At 36.2% G+C, this 22327-nt stretch overlaps 1 protein-coding gene across 4 annotated transcripts; it reads right to left on the reverse strand.

Moving 5' to 3' along the window:
- Nucleotides 1-759: 759 nt before the first annotated feature.
- LOC113234397 (actin cytoskeleton-regulatory complex protein pan1-like) lies at nt 760-21994 on the reverse strand. Of its 4 annotated transcripts, XM_026472297.1 has the most exons (13): nt 21855-21881; nt 21591-21686; nt 21039-21234; nt 20890-20953; nt 20237-20325; nt 19192-19270; nt 18264-18423; nt 18132-18191; nt 18007-18045; nt 14539-14677; nt 14067-14441; nt 13847-13988; nt 760-1311 (listed from the first exon to the last, which is right to left on the reverse strand). In XM_026472297.1, exons 2-13 carry the CDS (start codon nt 21660-21662, stop codon nt 1074-1076), a joined length of 1653 nt encoding a protein of 550 aa, XP_026328082.1. In that variant the 5' UTR covers nt 21663-21686; nt 21855-21881; the 3' UTR covers nt 760-1073. The 4 variants fall into 4 exon arrangements, with proteins under 4 accessions (XP_026328082.1, XP_026325873.1, XP_026326597.1 ...); XM_026470088.1 differs by having other exon boundaries at nt 21039-21686; nt 21855-21994; XM_026470812.1 differs by lacking the exon at nt 760-1311 and adding an exon at nt 1351-3605 and having other exon boundaries at nt 21039-21686; nt 21855-21991.
- Nucleotides 21995-22327: the final 333 nt, after the last annotated feature.

Below are 22327 nucleotides of genomic sequence, written 5' to 3' on the forward strand. Positions count from 1 at the left end.
CGGAACGACAGAAAACAAAAAAGGCGTCTTATTTGGTGACGACTATAATAGTTGAATACTCAACTGAAGAATAAATCCCTTTTATTCTTGTCACATGGGTGGTACATGTCTTAATGATTAACTACTTTTAAATAACACCACACATCTTGAATCGCATTTATTTACTACCTTAGAATAATAACGCATAGAATGATAGTTTCATATCAAACGAACTGTCACAAGTGAGGCAAAAATCAATTTCATATAGGCTAGTTTTAGTAGTAGGTTAATTTTCGGTTTTAGTGAATATTTATATAAAAATACAAGTTGAAACGCGTTACTTCCTTGTGGAATGTGATGTTAGTATCTATTTTATGTTTGTCTGACATATTTTTACACTCATTTACCGCACATTTCGTCATTTTTAGTTAAAATTCTTGATCTGTTCGCGGTGCAAGTTGACCTTGAGCACTGAAAGCCCGCGCGCTCGTGTAGGCCCTTTGGGCGCGCTTCAATTTGCCTCACTTAGCATGTGCGGACTAGGTTTCTATGCGTTATTATTCTAAGTTTACTTCATAATAAAAATTTGGTTGGGAGCAGCAAGATACAAAAAAGTTTTGTCTTTACAAAAAAAAAATAGTATAACTGCTGTGCGACTTCTGTTTTAGCACTGAGCGTACCTTAATATTTCAAAATCTTTACCATTAAAAGAAGGATCTTTCAACGATAGTCTATAACCTAGCAACCCAATTTTTATCTGAAACGTTTCATGAATATGACCATGCCAATACACAACCGACACATACTGTACATTAAAAGGTTATTTGTACTTAAAGCGAAAAAATACGAGATCGAAGAATAATTGAACAATTTAACTTCAATGATCTTAGATAAGCCAACTCAATAGTTTCGCTACCTTTACAAAATTGTGGTATAAAAATAAGAAACACTAACAAATATAGGTACATACAAACTTTTTCAGAGTATAATAAATACAAAACCCTCTAATAAATTATCTATACAACGTACCTTCGTATTATTTTCAAAAGTAGTATGCCAAATAGCAAAATGAGAGTACAATGGAGTCACCACACTTATCGACATGGAATCGGCTTGAGCTGATGACGTATAACTTGTTGCATTCTTAATGCTAGGCTAACGCAAACCGGTGGACGGCGCGAGGGAGCGTCGAAGAGAATCTTATGCCCACAGCGCACACTGATGACATCCTTTACGAAACTGCGAGCGTCCGCCAGCGCACCGCAGGCCGTTGAAATGCCGCAACATCGGCTGATATGCCACCAGTCTCTCTGATTTGTCAGTCGAAAGGACCTCGGCGCATTCTGGCCGACTCCGACGCACAGCATGGATTCCTATGCATACTGGTGTATTCAGGCGCATACCGGTGGATTTCGCCACATATCGACGCCTCCCGCCGCGGTATGCACTATCGTGTTCTGCAATATCGCAGAGACAATTGCGCTGCGAGCATTGAAATTTATTGCTTATTATAATTAAAGTAGCATAACGTTTACATTGATAAATTTAATGTCCTCTGCCTTTTAGACTCGCCGGTTTGCGCTGGCCCTAAGCCATCGTTTGATCATCGTCGTTCGGTCATCGACTGGACCAGGCGTCGCCGATCGGCCGTCGTCATCGTCGACGGCGATGTAAAAGGAAACCGATCGGCACACGATTCAGACATCTTGGGTTATCGGAGACAATCGGACGTTTTCGGGTACCATCAGCCCACGTCGGCGCCATAATGATGGGAAATTCTGCAGTAAGCCAAGTCGCGTCGACGTCAAAGCTAATCATATAATATCGTACGCTTTTATTGCATGGACATACCATTCCACGTCGATAAGTGTGGTGACCCCCTTATCCGTAATCTGCGTGGAAGCATTTATGGGCTAAATAAATCCAGATCGTATTTAATACTGCATTTGCACAATCGCGTTCACCACTCTGCACATTCCCTCTACGTCGACCTGTAACGATAGACGACGTACACATTCTAGCAGCATCTACATCGAGCGCATGCTAAATGTAAATCGCGAATGTATGGGTGCATACAGATCTGGCGAATGCGCTGCAAATGCGTCTGATTGCGAAAGGCTCACGAGCTGCACACATGCATTACATTATGCGATCTGTGCCTCTACCGCGAAATTACTGGGACAGTTGTCGCTAGCGACAGCGTATATTACTTCACAATTTTGTATGGCAAATTATACAGCGCCTCTAGCGGTCACAATAAGATAGCAACATATTGTATACAAATATTTTACGCGGTCGCTAGCGTTAACTGTCACTGTCAGCTCATGATATAGCTTAGACTGTATTTTTTTACATCCACTAAGTGATATAGGCACTTTTCGCGCGACCCATATAATTACATGTATTTAAGTGCACGCGTGCAACACGCGCGCAGAGCACATGCAGCGCATTCGCGGCTCATTCGCCAGATCTACGCATCCTATAACAATAAGTTCACCGCGCAATCGTTGTCGACACGAGTGACAACAGTGAGCATGAGGGGTGATGCGAGGAGCGATGTCAGTGAGGAGAAGTAATCAACGCACCGTTCACACGTCCGCCTCATCGTGCGAATGTATAAATGCGATGTATTAAGAACAACTAACATACAACTACAACGTACAACTTATAAAACACAACTTATTAGCTATTGTTGTTATCCACTTGCGTTTGCGCCACTTAAAACAACCGTAAATAGCCGCAACTGGGACTAAGACTAGGACGCCGTGTAACATTCGCCTACATTTGCTCATTTTATTTAGGTACTGCTTGAGACGAGATTATATTATAGCTAAAATTGAATATGTTTAGGATCGCTCACTTTTTGTTTTCTTCTTTAAAAATAAAGTCTTATGTAAGGTATTCGTATCACATGTTGATAGTTATACCTAAATATTGGATTTGTAAACTGTGGATTATAATTTGTTATGACTTTGTAAATTTTTTTAGGTTTCACTATAGGATTTCTTTAACTCTGTCGTGACGTCTGTTGAACGAGTATTACATAATATTTTAAACACAAATGCATAACATTTTACGTTTGCGTTTAAATATTATAACACTAAACATTAAAAAAGCTTTCCGCTACTTTTATAGCTGACTTTACGAATTGAAACTTAAGCAAATGAAATCGGCTTATCAAAATTATTGAACGAATTGATATAAACAATACAGAGAAAGAAAGCTTACACAGTGCAGTGTAAAAGTAAATATACAGGTGTACCCAAGCGAAACACCTACTTACTTAGGCGGCTATAATAACATTGAGTCGACCACATCATAAAAATCACCTCGTGTATATTTACCACTTTTAACTAGACACAACAAACGTTCCACCGTTAACAGACATAAAAAATATGATAGAATCATTACAATAGGAGATTATAATTAACTAAATTAGTTCTTATAATATTCTAGCTTCCAACTTACGTAAACTAATGCTTACAATCTAAAAGGCAGACGGTCTTACTCGATCTAAAAAACTATTACGTATATACAAATAAATGTCCACTGTCAAACGTTCAGTGTCTTAGCACAAAATTATAAAACCGACCTCACGTTGCCCGATCGGGGAGGAACGGTTGACGCTGAAACGAAAGAAAATGCTATCATTACTAATTTATTCACACGTTCAAGGTGATTCATGCAAAATGTATTCGCCAATATAACAAGAAGCTACACATGCAGATCTTTTCAAACACACAGCGATGAAATTCACAACTTACGCATAGGTCTTTTGTTATAGATTACCTTCGCCGCTGTTACTATTGCACAGTAAGGATTAATATTCACTTGTGACAAAAGTTTAATTGTAATACAGTGGTCTAGGCTACTGCTTGCTGCTCGTACCTTTAGACGTCATTATGCAGAAATGATTCCGCTCGTAAAAGCTAATTTCCAGAGTTAAGTATACCAATATGCACAAAAAAGGGAAATGTTTAGTATGTATTTGAGATAAAATGATGCACTAGATCATATCTGCAAAACTAGGTTCACTTGAAGAGGAAAATAAACTGAAAAATGAGGATCTCTTGTCAAAGTCTGTTCGGTGGACATGCCTTTTTGTTAATATAGCAAAGTAAAGACAGCAACTACTCTCTGCAGAAACGTCTTTTACTGGGTGCTATCATACATTATTAGCTAGGAACTGTGGCTGTCAAGATTGAAAAATGGTGTAGCGTGGATAGTAAATCCTCGATAACTTTTTCAAATGGCGTCACGACTAGAACCGACTACATTATCACTATTTTAATGCAGATGTAAGCTTGGTTTTGTGGTTCTCGATATTGAGGAATGGTGCCGCTAGAATAAGGTTGTTCCAGTGTGGGCAGTAAAACATCGTTGTAATTTTCAAACCGTGGACAGTCAATCTAGTTTTTTCGACCAAGGCTCAATTTATACTGCGGTAGAAAGATAGAAGCGAAATTCGCCTCGATGCGCGAGACGGCGCGAAAAGTCGCGGGGTGCACAATCTTTCGCGAGAATTCCCGTGACTGCATCTTGATGCAATCACGGGAATTATCGCGAAATTGAGCATAGTATCGCCTCAAACGGTGGTACTATGCTATGTGCTCAGCTGCTCAGTCTGGATCTTTTATATGACAAGGATGATGGACTTGGATATTGTTTTTAATTCGATAATTTGTTGTGAAGCTGAAAAAGGAGAAAATAAAGACCAGAAAAATGGAAAAAGATATTTGAGAGCAAAGTGCGAAAGATTTATATATCTCTATCCACCTACTTTTTACTTTGATGTTATTCTTAGAATTTTTGTCGCTGTAGCTTCTACATTATCTACACAGCTGTATCTTTTACATTGTACAAACAATCATATTCTTGCACCAAATAGATACAAAATTCGTCTGATCCATGTCTTCTAGCATGGTACGTACGTAACCTATTTTGAAGACGGTTGACGTTTGCACCGTTTGCGCCATTTCCGCGGAGTTGCCAGGCGTTGCTGACAGCACCCGCAGGAATTCTCGCGAATACGCGGACTTTTTTGTGCATGCGCGAGAATTCTCCAAAAGACGCGCCTGTTTTTTCCTCGTACGTAGTTGGTACGTTGCACAATTGACTATAAAGTTCATTATGCAGTTTACAATATCGTCTGCTTAAAGGTAAAACCACATAAGTGACATTTTTCACAAAATATCTTCAAATTATGCCAGTTATAAGAAATTCACCATCTTTCTGCAGATAAAACTCTTATTAAGTTTGTAGGATTTTTTGTTATTGAGCTTCATGTGCAGAAAGATAGTGATTTTCTTACCACAGCTATATAATTTAGACTTTTTGTGGAAATGTCACTTATATGGTTTTACCTTTAAACACACGATATCATTATAATTATTTGCTTCCATTTTGTTCAGCCGCAATGTAAGTTGAGCCTAACTGGCGACTTTTTACGTGACTAGTCAAATTTTGTAAAACAATTTGGAATAAGAGACGCTCTGCAGAAAGCTCCGCACAGCACGCGCTTCTTGACTAATTCAAGTAAACTACGAAAGGCGGCTGTAATAAGTTCGCGGCCTAAGGTATTTAAAAATATCCTACCGTCTATTATTACTGACACCAATAATTGTAAGTTTCAATGGTAGTTAAAACTAGTACTTACTTTTTATTTTTCAAACGACATAATAGAATACTTAGTGGTACATCGACAGGTAGCCGAATCTGCAAATTCTCGCAATTTAATAATAAAATCTTGTTAAAAAGGGAAAACTTCGAAAGACATTATCATTATATCATCGGTTTTTTAGGATTCTGGGCCTTTATAAATTATGGTTAAAAAATGGGTTCGTTTATTTCGAATAGGATGACAAAGCTGCAAAAATGGCCCCCACTCGGGGGCCATTTCTTCTGTCACTAATGTTATTGGAAAATAACAGAAGTGACAGAAGAAAAAATTAAAACAGTTGAAAAAATTGTAAGCCGATTGAAGAGTTAAATTGTGGCAGATAGCGAAAGAGTTGCAAATCAGCATAGAAATGAATGAAGAAATTTTCATCATCGAATCAACATTTAAATTGAAAAAAATTTGTGCGCCTTGGGTTTCAAAAATGCTCATGCCATTCGACAGGGACCGGCGATTCGCGAATTGCATGGATTTTTTAGAGTTGGTAAGCAAAAATCTGGACGCCTTTTGTGATCGTATCGTGATCGGTGATGTAACGACAATTTGCCTGTACGCCCCAGAGTATAAATAAGAATCTACGTAATGGATTAAAAAAAAAGGGCGCCGAAAAAATTCAAGTTGGAAAAGTCAGCGTCTAAGCCAATGATTCAATCTATAGACAAGAACAATCACAGCCACTACATGTTCCAAACAAAACGCTGCCAATACTGATAGTGTTTTATTTTACTGTTGAATTTTGTCAAATAATAGATATTCTTATGCCACCGATGTGCCATAGTTCCGTGGACAAATACTGCCACTGCGCCCGTCACCTGAGACATAAGTTGACAAGTCCCATGTGTGTAATTTATCTCATGTCACTAATGCTCACATTACTGCTTGGCGATAGAAATAGGTAAGGTTGGACGTACTCTTTCGACGAACGAAAAATAGTTGAAATATGTTATGTACTTTTCCTTGCGGAAAGGCAGAGATCTTTATGCAGCCTAGTTAAGTACATAAATATCGTTCTTTTTCATATTTTTAAAATTTATATGGTAACCTTCGTAACTGTTATATATTATACATACTCTGTTGTATTGTGTAGTCGGAACTCCCTCACTCTGCTTAATAATCTATTATTTATGTTTTGTCTTGTTTTAACACGCATCAATACATGCTTGCAAATGAAGATGGATAGTGTGAAATTTTGTATACTATTTCGCGATTATCAAATTATAATGCACAAATTAATCAAAAATCACAACATTACTTACCGAATTAATGTGAATAATTTAAAATATTAATGTTCACACAATTAGTCAAATAGCGAAACATGATCAACAAATGTAAATTAATTTTCAAAGAGGATCGCATCTTGAATGTTTAACAACCAACTAAATGATGCGTAGCGTCTTCACCATATATCAGTGACACACTGTGTGTATGGAACGCTGCATCTAGTACGCTAGTACAACATAAATATCGTTGGTCTAAGTTTATGGCGATATTTTTTTGTTATAGCGAGACATTTTGCTAATCGATTACCTGCCTAAGGGAACTACATTGAATGGCTAGTAATATGCAAATATATTAGCTCAGGTTCGTGAGGCTGTTGTCTAGAAGAGACGTGGGAAGTTCGCAATCTTTTTGCAGGACAACGCGCCCATTCATACGGCGCTCATTGCCAGTCAGGCATTGAAAGTCACCGGCTTCTTAGAAATAAGCCATCCTCCCTACAGTCGACCTAGCGCCTAGCGACTTTTCCAATTTCAAAAATGACTTACGGGAACAAAGGTTTTCAGATGACAATGAAATGATAGACTATTATTCCATCCTCTAAGTAGCCGCCGTAGATCGTCATTTTGACAAAGAATATTTTTTGGTGGTTTAAATGCATTATACGCCAGATGTGGGAAGTGCATATCACTTGAGAGAAATAATATTAAGAAATAAAAAAATATTGACTTTTCTTTTTATAAATACCTTAGGCTGCGGACTTCTCAGCCGCCACTCGTAATTGTAAACGTACTACTATTTTCATAAATCCAGGTTACCACAAAAAGATCCAAAGACACTGCGAGATTTGTATGCGTTTATAAACAAGTTTAAATAGAAGATAATTTTGTATTAAAATACATAGTTTCTGTGTATGTGGAAAGTGGATATTTTTCATATATTTTATCTGGCTTACATATCTCAAAATATTATTGGATCCATTTGTAACTACTTGACTAGGTATAAAAATAATATTTCAATAGGATTATCCATATAGCCACATTCGCACGGCGCTGCTAAAATAATGTTTCTGGAAACTTGAGGAAGTGCGCAAAGAAACAAGACAAACAATTCAAATTGTCATTTACTCCATATTAAATTCTAAAATTGTCATTATTCTAAATTATAAATTTCTACCAATTAGGCTAACTGCGCTTAGCGATTAAAAACGGCACAGTATGTATACATGTATACAATTCATCTGTGGTAAAGTATTAGTTTTCTCAATGCTATTATTAAAGCCGCACTGCGCGATTAGCCTTAAGAAATTAAAGTAAAAAATAAGTACACACATAATACGCACTTCAAATTCGATGGACTAAACGTCTATTCATGGCCAATTATTCTAATACTGTCGTTAAGACGTTTTATATAGCTGGATCTAAGATATTCAGTCAATCGAAAAGAACATAAAACACAAAATTCATAACGTAGATGAATAAGATGACCATATTCGAGTTATTAAATGGAGTTCCTGGTCCTTGTATCTCGCTTTTATTCCCACTACGTCGAACTACATAGAATTATTGTGTGGTTTATTTGTCATACGGCGAGTAGAAATAATTTATTGGCTCTCCCAATTGCTGTCACTGCAGTACGTCGTTCAAGGTAACGTAATGCAGCAATTATATGCAGAGCACGAATAATAAACAAAGGTTCAACTTAATGGGACTCCATTCGGAAATAAAACAGATAACGCAATTTTCAGTCAAAATAAGTCCCGACGTCAAATTCAAAAAGTTAGCCACGTTTATGTCGTCAAAAAATTAAATAAATTTTGATTATTCTGTCTATATTTAAATGTCCAATTAAGGGCTTTCAAAAAAAATTCTTAAATACTCTGAATTTATGTCAATTATGATAATCGTTTGTCTTGATCATCTTATTCGAGTTTCGAGTGTACAGACTATAGCACAATAAACTCAAAACAATAACATTATTATGGAAGTATACTACACGATGTGCTATGTGTTACATTTGAAGCGCTATCGGCTGTACACACAAATGAAATAAATTCGCACGGCAGTGCTAACAAATACGCACAGCAACAAACATTGAGATTAGAATTATAAAATTAAATTATATAAATTCTTTCATTAGATATTTTCATGTCAGGTACATAATATTTTTAATATGTAGTGAGTTTATTACTGTAGACTAGGTGTATCAAACATTACTATTTTTGGCACAATCACTTAACGATCTAAACATAATTCTACTGGACGGATTGAGCACCAGTTAAATACGCACTTATATTACAATTACTTCTTTAAAAACCATCCATACACAACGCCCCAAAAGACAAATAAACATAATAATTAACATATTTGGTTTGTAAACTGCTAGTAAGCACCTTATGATTCACGTATATTTAGAGATCACACAATATGTATAACATCACTATTTTAAGTACATTGTAGGTACAGTAATCGCCCATTTTTTTTAATTAGGAACAAAACAACTTAATTACTAATCATTCAATAATTTCACTTACTATACATATAAATTCTAAAAGTAAAATAAACAACCCGCCAAATCTAATTTAGAAAAGGTTAGGATAAAGATTAAGTTTTATATTTCTTATCACAACTTAAAACCACGCGACATAAAATTTCGCGATTCTCTAAAAAAAAAATGGTACCAATTTTATTCATTAAATAAAACACGACGAAGTTATAGCGCGCTTTATTTTACCCCAGATCTACGGGTCCGCTCAAATTGCCGCAGTCAGGCGATGTGACGCTGCGACATATAACGAGTAATGCAATAAAGTTCATCTTCTTCACAAGATAAGGTTATATTTCTTTAAACAAAAATATAAAAAGAAGATACAGATTTAGCAAGCGGCGTTTTGCGCACTTTGCACAATGAAATAGAGGAACATATTCTTTAGTAAATAAAGTGTACATTTCTTCGAACTTAAAATAAGAAACGAGTAAAACTGTGACCCAGAGCGGTACAGCGCAGCGCATCTTATCATCGACCGCTTGTGCCGCCACGGCGAATGCAAAGCGTAACTTAAGTTACAACAAGTATATTTTTCTAAAAGGTAGACGGCCGCTAATAACGTTGGGCTGCGTAGCACGACATTTGGTGATAAAAGTATAATGTTTTTTAATAAATTAAATCGATTTTTATTAGCAAAAAACAAAAGGGCAAAGCGGCACTGCGGCGGCGGTAGCTTTACTCTTTTGTATTTTGCATTTAAAGAATAACTTTATTTCATCGCCTTGAAGTTCTTTTATATTGCATAGCTATGTCTAAATTTCGCTCAATAGAACTGAACAAAGTGAATATTTATTTAAATGCAAAATAACAAAAGTACAAAGCTACCGAAAAACCAGAGACAGCATCGTTTGACTCTTAATAATTTTCGTGTTCAAAGAAATAGTCACTGAAATTAGTAGAAACGAAAATGCAATGTTGCATTGCTATCTAGCTCTCAAAGTTCGCGCTACGCAGCCCGACGTCTCTCGGCTGTCTACTTCAAAGAAATATACCTTATTGCTTACAAGCTAAGTTACGATTTTTATTGCCCGTGGCGACACAAGCTGCTGACGATTGGACGCTCCGCGCGGCGTGGCTTTTGTCTTTTATTTCGGATTCAAAGAAATGTAATACTTGTTTTACATACTCGTATTGCATTTTGGTAAGTGCGCATTGCGCTGGTCGGCCTCACTCGGTGCCATATGATGCATATTCTTATTAATTTCCTGTATGAAGAAATTTTTATCTTGCAGAAGATAAAGTTTATTCTGCATTGCACATTTTAAGGCATCGCAGAGCTCGCGCCGCGGCGCCTGTCTGCGGCAATGTGAGGCAACCCAAAGTGCGTAAATTAGCACGAGATCATTTTAAAAGCACTGCCACGGTATCACAGACTCAAGAAATAGAAATAGCAGAAAGTATAGTGTAACCTTTTTGTATATTTTCATTACCTTAAAAATACACAGAACAACAAAATGAGCATTATTTGAATTCGCGTAACCAGAAAAAGAATGGTATGTTGTACTATACAGCTATTGTAGGCGGTGTGACGCTGTAATGTACTAAAATGAGCAATGCAACATAAACTTTATCTTTTACACGTTTCTTTAACTAAAAAATAAGAAGCAGCAAGCGGCGGTGGCGGCGGCGTCGGCGGCGGCGACGACGAGCTGCGCCAGGCGCACTTTAAGAAATGCAGTATAATATAGAACATATTCTCTAGAAGATTAAGTATACATTTTTTCGAATAAAAGAGGAAAGTCGCGCTGCACGGCGCACCCTGTTGACGGCAGCTTGTGCCATCACACAGCTACATTGCGCGAACTATGGATAACAATCGCTCAGCAACTGTCAATATTTCAAAGAAATATACGTTATTGTCTAGAAGCTAAGTTACGTTGTGCATTGCCCGTGGCGGCAAAGCTGCTGACGACAGGGTGCGCAGCTTTACTCGTTTCTTAAGATAAATGTATACTTTATGCAGTAGATATATGTTCTATTTTATATTGGATCAAAAATACGGTCGACACCTCCACGTCCACTTTTTCATTCGTTTAAGGAAACGTAAACAATTTTTTTTGTTTACAATCTCACGTTTTTGATGGCACTTTCTATTTATATTTCTATTCTATTTATATTCGAATTCTTCTAAATAGCACAGAAACATATGATTATAGGATATATAGAATTCCAGTAGAATTCGAATATAAATAATTTATTCAGGTACTTTTGTGAGCTTATTCTACTTTGGTATGGAATGATGTGTTTATAAATACGTATGTCATTTTCCTTAAAACATTATGTCACTAAAATATATGGTCACCAGATTACTCATAATCAGTCTTTATTTCCTTTATTTCTTTTCTTAAAAAATTGGAAGGACTGTATAGTTACTGTGGATGATATTAAAAATGTTTCTGTATGAGAAAATGTAAGAGTTGAAATTTCCAGTCAGATTTAAAAGCGGAGCATAAATTTCGTCAGAAGCTTTTCAAATCGTGTAAGTGCATTTCTTTGTTTTATCGTGGCCAATAACATCTACAGCGATGTCGAATTCACTAACCCGTTACGTCTAGTTTAGAACAAAATGACCACATATAAATTAAAAGTTGATAAAAGATTAGAATATAGATAATAATATTAGAACATAGACATATATAGATTAGAATATATTTTTCAATAATTTTAGTTCCACTCTCGATTTGTGTACCCTGTGGTCGGTCAACATTGCTTTAATGTCACGGCAGTCCAAGCTTTCTTGCCTCCACAAAATGGCATATAATGTCGAGAATAGCAAATATTCACCTACTCGTATAAAAGGTTGAACTTTGTTTTATCTTCCCTTGAGATAGATTCAAAGCATTTCCGTCAACAACTGGAAGACTGCGTGTCTTGTTTCAGCGTGACCATGGTCGAGTTTTTGAAATTTGGCAAATCAGATAAGAAGTCGCTATTTAGTCGGTTCTAGTAGCAAAAAATGAGATTTAAACGGTCCACCGTTCAAAAGTTATATGGGTGTTTTACTGTCCACCCTGGAAGTCTAGTCCAGCGGCACAATTCCTCAATCTCTCTCTCTCTCACTCTTGAGAAATTGTGCCGCTAAAATAAGCTTATGTCAGCGGGGACAGTAAAACTTTCTTATAACTTTTGAACGGCAGACCGACTAAATAGCGACTTTTTAATCTGGCTAGCCAAATTTCATAAACTCGACCATGGTCACGATGGAATAAGACACGCGAAGACTTTCACTGCTGAACATAGATGTTAACATGTACGTACGCCTGTATTCGTCCACCCCTAATGACTTTCGTTTTCTCGTGTTCTAAGTTTTCATACACTAGTAGTAGTCTTACGACCACGAGGGAAACTTGTTTCTCGTGATACCACTGATTTCTATAGTAACGAAAATATATTTCCAGCATGTTTTATGTACACACATACGACTGCTTTGCATAGACTAACTTTATCTACAGTGGCAGGCGATAAATAAATGGCGACTAGGTATTTACGATGACAGACTGCTTCGCTGTAATAAGTGCAAATAAAATTATGACGAAATTGTTTGTATGAAAAGAATAGACGACACGATTATTGACATACCAATCAAATTCGACTTTAATGTTATACAGGCAGTAGAAAAATAGTAGTGGGACCACGAGAAATGTCTTATTAGGGGCCCACGAGAAAACTGAAATCTGTCCACCCAATGTGAGACGCCATAAACTTGTTACTTTTATTTGCTCGTCAGTTTTGATAGTCTCGAATTGCTAAAACTATGTTGGTGAGTTCGGTTTTTCTATGAGCGTTCTCAGTGCAGACTATCCAACAAGATACGCCGACCACATTACTCTCTATAGTTAATCAAGTAAAGTTTAGTTCGTCTAGGAGACAATAAACATTCTTAACTTTTGGTGTCCTACATGAGCGCAAGTTACTTGACGACCTTTAGAGAACTATACCCGGCGTAATGACTCACTGCCGTAAGTCACCACAGGCAACACGTTGTTTCTAAAAATCAATCGAGAGCTAAACTAAAATGGTTAGAAAATATGAACGTGCTATCAATTAATTAAAGTGTGTTTGGTCACTTTGTTCGATTCTGATTATATAATATTAATCTTTAGAACAAAAATGCACATTTCTTATACATTTAGCAAGCGCACTGACAAAATCCAGAACAAATAATTGTATGTCAAGATATTTAAACTACAGAGAAGATATAAAATGACTACTGGCTACTTGCGACCATTTTCACACAAAAAAATCAGGTACAAAAATCCTTAAATCTATATAAAATCAGTCTCAATAAGGCACAAAAGGAACAAAGTAAATTAATCTAAACAATTCGCCATCGCACGCAGCGTTGTCACGTTGACAGTTGATGCGGTCTGTAGGAGACATACCTCTTGTTATTGATACGGAGGATAGTACGGAGGATGTGGGTACCTCGGCATCATGTACTGATTGTAGTTTTGTGGCGGCACTGCCGGTGGCGCTCCGTGAGTGGATGGCCGTGATGCCATTTGATGTGCCGCGGGGGCCCTAGGACCAGCAGCGTTGTAAGGAGGCATCGGCATACCCGTCCCACCTTGATGATCAAACAAAACACAAGTTGTACTTAAAATATTCTATGAAATTTAATACCACTAAACTATTATTTACGTACTCGTTGATGTTGGGCTGGTATATTGTTGATTCGGATAATAAGGCCGGAACGGCGGTGGTGGTATACCCGGATGGTATTGAGGGAATGTAGGTGTTGTAGATGCCGGCGACGGTGCGGGTGTAGCAGCGGGAGCCACAGGGCTCTGTAGTGGAGCATTGGCAGTCGGAAAAGCGCGCCCAGAAGTGGTTATGACATTTTGAATTCGACCAGAATTAGAAGCCCTTGTCGGAGGACTGTCCATTTTCTGTCCGTTAGTGTAACGATTAAAACCATTTAAATTGTTGGCCTGATTACTTGAAGTACTAGGTCTATTAGAGTCGCTTGTATCATTTGGGCTAAAATCTACGGAATGTGATCTCTCTAATGACGGATTCACTGCAATACAAAATGGTAAGTTGAAATAAAAATTCCAAGTAGGTAATAAAATAATACATTCCATTACACATCGCAATAATTGATTCATAAGTAATACCTGTACGAATGAATTCCATAATAATTTGCAGTGCATCAGGTTGCTGATTAGGTACAGAATTATGTGTATTTGTTCTCCTAGTAATAGATGTTAGGGACTGCAATACTGATTCATCCAGACGCACAGAAGCTGAAGATGGCTTTAAAAATAAAATATATTTTTACATGTACAAATGAGATTTTATTTCTTCAGAATCATTGGTCTACTGTCCTAATTTACCCACTTGTCCATAGTCGACTTTCCCGATTAGTGCATTTGTGCAAATGGTCCACCTTCCTGGTTGTTTCACTTGTCTGAATGTCTTTATGTATCTATTACACATAGATATAGAAAAAAAGGGGAGATATGTAATGACGCTACGCTTGTGTGCAATTCAAACTTTACGCTCCATTATCTATTACCATAACCAGAGAAAAATAAGTAATGAGAACGGACACTCTCCACCCCTCCCTAGCTTTAGATACCGCACCACGCCCCGCACATTGACGGTCACATTGACTGAACGAGTACAAGGCTGTCGGCGAGCTGTTTTCGCGCTAAGACGGCTTTGATGCTAGAATATAGATTTCATTTATTCATTACGAAATTTGTACGTTAATATATACCATCATTTTACTTTACTATTTATAATGTTCGTGAATTGTGCTGTGTACGGCTGTTTATTCTGGTTTAAGAAATTTATTCTCATAAGAATTACAATTCACTTAAATGAGAACTTAAGAAACTAACTAATAATAAGTATACATATTATTGCTTATACTCATCTAAACGGGATAACGAGAGGAGTTTCTTTCGTTTTTTGAAAGATGAAACGAAGTAAGTAAAAAAAAATATGTCTGAGACTCATTCAGTTATTGTTTTCTTTAGTGCAGAGTAATATATAGTACAGATTTATTATATCAATATAATAAGACGCCAAACTTCGTGAGGTAGACAAGGGCTGTAGAATTTTCGATTTGTATGGCCGATAAATATTACGTAGTAAATATACCTAATTATTAACTAGGATGATAAAGTTGGACACGCAATTTCAAATACTTTGGTTACCTTATTTATAGGTACCTGTCCAAAATATAACATTATAAGTGCTTTTAATATATTTTTTAAATAAATCTTCAATATTATTTTAGTTAGTGAATTAATAAAAAATAAAATATTATATCGATCTAAATACGTAATGAACATGTATAAGTATTAGGATTATATAATAGAATTATAGATAACAGATTCGCATTAGAATTTTCGCTATGTTGCCGCTCTGACCACGTAACGTAATAATAGTACGAGCAAGTGATGGGTAACCCTGCCACTTCACGCACACATTCGCGCGTGTACAGATAGCGCCTTGCTGTTTGTTGTAGTAGTAAGTAAATAATTTTCGACTGTTCTATGGAGTGTCCGAAGTGTGCCATAACTTAAAGATTTTGATTGTGTAGGGCTTAAAACGTGAAAACGAAAGTAACACAATTTCAAAATTTAACAAAATTAAACTTACAGTCACTTGAGTACGAGTTATTACAATATTTCAGTATTTTTTTCATCCTGGTTCAGCCAGTCACCATCAGGTGGCGTTTTAGTAAAAATGCTATCAGTATATAATAGCTAACTATTACACGTTAGATGGCGCTGAAACTAATTTTACTTACACTAAGAACTCACGGAGCGGTTTTCACCCACGCCTGTCGCGTGACCGCGGCGTCTGTAGATTGTGATAGTTAAGCATGTAAAATTAGTAGCACATTTCACGACGCGTTTTACGCCTGTAGTGATGACGGTTACTCGCGGTTAGCGCGGCGGGGTACTAGTAGAAGTGCGCAGGATGCGATCACCTGCGCGCTTGGAGGCTGTCGTCGCCCGCGCACTTTGGTGATAAGTTCTCTGTTAACTTGTGTGCGCGAGTTAATCGCAACTCCCACTAACTTCGCGGTCCGTTCCACAATCGCAAAGATTTCGTGCCCGCAACCGCGACGGCTACGTGCCCGCACAAACTTGCGAGGTCGTGAGTATTGAAATAAAACCGCTGTCCCGTAGCACCGGCAGGCGCGGATGGAAACCACTCCGTGAACTGTTTGTTAACTTTATTAACCTTAAACTGACGCTACTCAACGAGGGATGTGGACCCACCGAATCGACAGTTACAAACCATGTGGCTGTTTTTAATATTAAAAAAATATTCTATTTTTCACACTATACCTACACTGGTACTGGTGTATTATTTAATTAATATATTAATATAAATTATCATTATTTTCTTAATGGCATACACTAGGCTTGGGCCAGTGTCAGTTTTTAAGAATAATATAAAAAATATGGCGATGATCACCAGTGTCAGTTTTCCATTATACATTACCATGAGTTGGTGAAGCTGTCACTGTCAAGAGTAAACTCAAACCAAATTTAATAAGTTAGATTATGTTGTTTTTTATAAAGGATTTATGTAATTTTCTATAATTGTTTCCAATTTATTTTGCATGCACACATAAAATAAAGCCAATTTTATTTTATTTATTTTTTAAATGCATTTGCTATGGAAATTTAAACAAAGTCAGAAATAGTAATAAGAAAACCAATATTTCGATTATTCTGCAGCTTCATTCCAACCATCTCTTATTTTGAACTCATTGGAAAAACTTAAAAATTTAAAATACTCTACGTTTAATCTACGAATATAATGGAATTTAAATATGTAAATTATCTAAAACAATAATACACATACATTTTTCTTCAAGTAACAGCAACATACAAATTGACATGAAGTTGAAATGGTTTTAACATTTTTGTTTTCACTCAAATTTTTACAAGGTGTATCGCTACAACTTGGCATTTTCAGAGAGATCTTGTGTGTACAACGATCGTCATGTCACTGTGGCGATGTTTGTAGGCGTGTCACCTCGATATGATCATTTTGATCATATCGAGGCGATACAAACCACGCCGCCATACCAAATCTACGCTTTTTTTTCTATATCTATGCTATTACGTCATGTTTTTAAGTATTTCTGTTTAACTAGTTTCAGTTATAATAACTTGAATGTAAATATTATTTCTGTCTTTTGTTGTTTGTTCGATTTATTTATAATTAAATTTTAAATCTAATTTAATGACTAGTGAACATTCAGTCAAAATTTGGTTGGACCGAAGCGAAAAGGGCACTATGAATATAAGGAATTGAGAAATTTTCCTAAATGCTAGTCGATAGTAAATGGAAAAATATTTATAGAAAAGTATTGAGTGTGTTTATTTAGGTGTCACCTGATCGAACCAAACAATTTATTACAAAATAAACAAAAATTCTGAATATCCCGTTTTCATTTTGGTATGTAGACTGATGACAAAAATAGACGACATAAAAAGCAGACGAACCGGGAAGCAGAAGTCTAAAATAGACGCGTAATATAAATGGCCCGATCGGGACTGTAGGTAGATTCTGAAGAAATTTTATTTTCTAGAAACTTTATTTATACTTACCGATTCCACAACATTTCTGGTCATGAGGCATTCCATTAACTGAAATGTCATATAATATTATAACTAAAATTGCAGAGGTACATACATGGATTTAATAAGTGGAATCTGAAAATAATTTAACTTACTGTTAACAAAGGATTTTGATTTAGTTGTGCTAAAATATCCTGTACTTGCGGTGGTCCACCCTAAAACAAACAAATATTTTTAAATAAGGAATTCTCACTTGTTGATCTAATACTGAATTTCATTTTAATCACCTCTATGTACTCATCCAATATGCGGTACAGTTCTGGAGTCACCAGAGTACGCAACATGCTCTTGCCACGGTCATATTCTTCTATCTTTTTTTTGTACATTAAGCTAAGATACTCCTCTTCACTAGAGAGTTTAGCCAATTTCTGTTTGTACATGTCGACCCTAAAAATAACGTATATTTATAAAACTTCAGTGTATCAAAGATATATGTAAAAAAGGATGACTGTCTATTGTTTGTTAGTAGAGATTTTCAGTATCGTTTTGATAGTGATATCTCGGCGGGCGGAAGTAAGTGTCGCAACAGGTGATTGAGACGTCGCAACAAGGAGCATGTTGATAGCAGAAACCGCCGCTGTGTTATAAGTCGCCGCGCAAACACCTACAACGCTTGATTTTATTTATTTAGGAACTTAGTCATCTCATTATTATTGAACACGCTTTGTTCTTATGTAACAGCAAATTATTAGACATATATTGGTATAGTGGCAACCAAATCAGAAGTTTCATGACTTTTATGAAGAGCTTAAGAATGGGAAGAAAATTCCCAGGAACTTACGATTATGAATCTCATATGCAGTAAGGAAACTATATTACTAAACACACTTTTCGCACAGCGTTTACGTTTTCCAGGTATCTAACTTGCGCGTTATTTGATTTTATTCTTGAAATATTTGTATGTGAAATGTGTAAATTACATAGCGAGAGCATTGATCAGCAATCCATAGGGAATTGATTTTTAAAAATTCGCAATTATATGATTATTTTCGACTTAACGCGCTTTGCATGACACTCGCAACCTAAATGTTTTTTTACTGATATCTGTCGATTTTATGTGTTTAAGTACTTTTCATATGCGTCATATTCGTCTTCAGGATCTTGCATATAAAATACCATGCAGACAATATAAGGACAAAGTGCGATATTGCAAACCTTATTTCTCGCTGGACACAGTGTTCACACGGAATGTCCGCTTTGGGCCCCTCTGCCTTCCTTATTTTGCTTGGACCGGCTGAGAACAGAACCAATCAGCGCCAAGCCAGACACACCATTAGCAATCAGATCAAAATATTCCAACTTTAGCAACACTACAATTTCTGTGCTATACAAATTTCACAATATGATTTTACCGTCAAATTGTTAAACATACCTATGTAAAAGTCTACTGCTCATTTTAGCTTATAAATACTTGCAAAATCACAAACGCCAAATATTATTTGATCAAATATAAATAAGTGAACATTTTTAATTATCCATAGAAACTGTAGTGTATAATTAAAACCATGAACTACTGTCACAATATTAACACTAATGAAATTTATGTCATTATCTAATTTTTTGCTTAATTCTATAGCTTTGTAATAATATTAAATGCAAGTAAAATAACTGAGAACCCACATAAGTAGATTTATTGAAACCTTAAGCATTTATAAGTCACAAAGAAATTTAAATAAATAATAATTTTAAATAATCATCAAAACAAGCAGTTCATAATTCTGTAAAATTCGTAACTGTGCGCCTTTGGCAAAATTAAGCATAAATGGTAGAACAAAATTGGCTAGTATTAATAAAATACAAAATATATTTTTGCTGGCAGATTTTTGACTAAAGTAAATTAATTACATAGCAATTTTAAAATATTTATTAATACTAACTTAGCAAACAAGTATAAATTTTATTACGTAAAAAACTGCTTGTTACTTGCAAATTTTATTGCAATTATAATTTACATTGACGACCATATTTCTCTGAATTCAATAATATTCGCTTCGGCTACATTATTAGTTAATATGGACAGAGTCAATGTAATGGTCATGTTTTGAGAATTCTATTTTTATATCGCTGAGCAAACATTATGAATATTTATTTAGAAGCAGTCAAATACTTTTTTGACAAATAAGATCGACATGTTTAGTAAATTAAGATAATTATTACATCATACTACATACTACAAAAACAAATAAAGCAAAAAATTTACCTTCAATATTATCTAGCTGACGTTTCACTGTCCCATTTTTATTAGAACTTTGGTGTGGTGTAGATGGTGGTGGTCTAGATGCATCAAACCTGTTATAAAAGCAATTGGTAATAATAGTACGTTATTGAAGAGAACAGGAAATAAGCACTTGCTGGATGACTGTAGGTTTGAAGGTCAAGTCGCATGTGATGTCCTCTAAGATACAATTCCAGATCCATTCCAGAGAGATATTATAATCTCTAAGAAGGGTAGGAAATAAGGCAGAAAAATGCTATGGTAATTTTAATTATATTAAACATATTCAGTGTTCCTATGTTTCAAAAAACAATATTCGAAATTTCTATTAGTGGAAACATGAAACTGACTTTTGTGTTCCACAATCAGTATACATTATAATTGTAGTTGAACAAGCACAAAACAAATTGTAACCACAATTTGATTTAATTTTCAGTATTTATCACTGACAAACATATAGAGTACATGCTGTCAGCCAGAACACTTGCTAAGTTTAGCTACAAACATGAAAATAATGGGTTCTTGTGGCTTCTATTTTTAAAAACATAACAATAATGTGTCACTTGACATTTTCTATATTTTGCACATAAAAAAATGAGCTTAAACACCTACAGCAAAGTAATTACAATATATCTTACACTGGTAGTGGAGGTGGAGGTTGCGTCAACGGAAATATTATTGGTGTATTTTGAGGTGGTGGACCTAGAACAAAAACTTACCATATATATCTAAATATCTTTACAACCAACATTAGACTTAAGTTACAAAATTATTATGATTTAATCACCAGTAAATGCAGCAGGTGCTTGCGCTACAGACGTTGTTGCAATAGTAGGAGGCGGCGGCGGTGGCGGTGGTTGTTGTACAGGACCGAAAGGTATGGGCTGCGGCGGGGGTGGTGGCGGCGGTGCCGAGCCTGTTATCATCATTGGCGCCGGCGGTGGGGGCGGCGGCGGCGGCGGTGACACAAATGTCATAATCATCTGTGGTAAAGCTTCAAAATTTTGCAGAGAACTGGATGTATCAGCCAAAGTGGCATATCTTTCTGCTAATACACGTGGTATTTGTCCTGTGGCAAGGAAATTATTTTGTTCCTCTCTCGAAGTATGTAAATATGTACATTCTGCTCTGTTACAACCTTGTTTATTCTGAAAGTCGTGACAAAATTTCAATATCTTTTTCATCTCATTGATGTCAAGTTCATGCCGAAATTTACAACTGGAACTTTTGGTGCAAGTACCCCAAACAAATTTGCGGCATATTTGTCTTTGCTGTTCGGAAGCAGCTGCAGCTGCTGCGGCGGCGGCCGCAGCAGCAGCAGCAGCAGCCGCCGCCGCACCTGGCCGTGGATCAGTTGGAGGCCCGGAATGAACTGAAGCAGGTAATGGCGGCTGACGGCCATTTTGTTCATTATTGTTTGTGCTCATACTCAGAACTGACAACAAAGATAAGAAAACAAAATTATTTTAATTCCGATATACTCTACATAACCAAATATCATGTTTGCAGTACTGTAGTATGTACTGACTATCATATGTTTAAGAATGAATAAAATACAATATTTTAAAATTATAACCAAAAAAGGTATCTGTCAAACACTTACCGTTAGCCTCTCAAGCCAGGTTTTTACAGGCGCCTGGCGTCTTCTTTAAATTATTTTGTTTTTGTCATAAATACATTACATTAACCGCCGACAAGGCAAATCAAAAATAAGTCTTTTGAGATCACATCACTATGTCGGACCACCACCACAACTCACCACCCCCGTTCACTTTGCCATCCGCGTCCATGTGAAAAGCAAGGCACAAATAAACAAAATGGCGGTTCGATTTTGTTCAGTCACAGTCACAGAGCCCACGAGAGAAGCCAAGTTCAGTGCTGCCAACGTAATATTTTTTAAATCTCTTTGCATTTTTTTATTACGATTTCTGGCTTGGATAAAAGTCTTTGAGCCAGGTGTTAATTTAGTTTCCGGGATCTTCAATAAATATTTTTTATTGTGTATGAAATGCTAAGAGGATGGAAAAAAATGTTAAAGATAAAGCGGTAGGAGATATATAGTTTAAAATAAAGAAC

Source organism: Hyposmocoma kahamanoa, unplaced genomic scaffold, assembly GCF_003589595.1.
Source record: "Hyposmocoma kahamanoa isolate Upper Pololo Valley unplaced genomic scaffold, ASM358959v1 100021, whole genome shotgun sequence".
Classification (NCBI taxonomy): domain Eukaryota; kingdom Metazoa; phylum Arthropoda; class Insecta; order Lepidoptera; family Cosmopterigidae; genus Hyposmocoma; species Hyposmocoma kahamanoa.

Excerpts from the sequence above, each read along its gene's own strand:
- LOC113234397 (XM_026470088.1), bottom strand. The coding sequence starts at position 21,678 with ATGAGCACAAACAATAATGAACAAAATGGCCGTCAGCCGCCATTACCT. Across the intron at positions 19,271-20,236 it reads TCAGCTAGATAATATTGAAG|CCGGTCCAAGCAAAATAAGG; the intron begins GTAAATTTTTTG and ends TTCTGTTCTCAG. Across the intron at positions 18,046-18,131 it reads ATCAAAATCCTTTGTTAACA|TTAATGGAATGCCTCATGAC; the intron begins GTAAGTTAAATT and ends ATGACATTTCAG.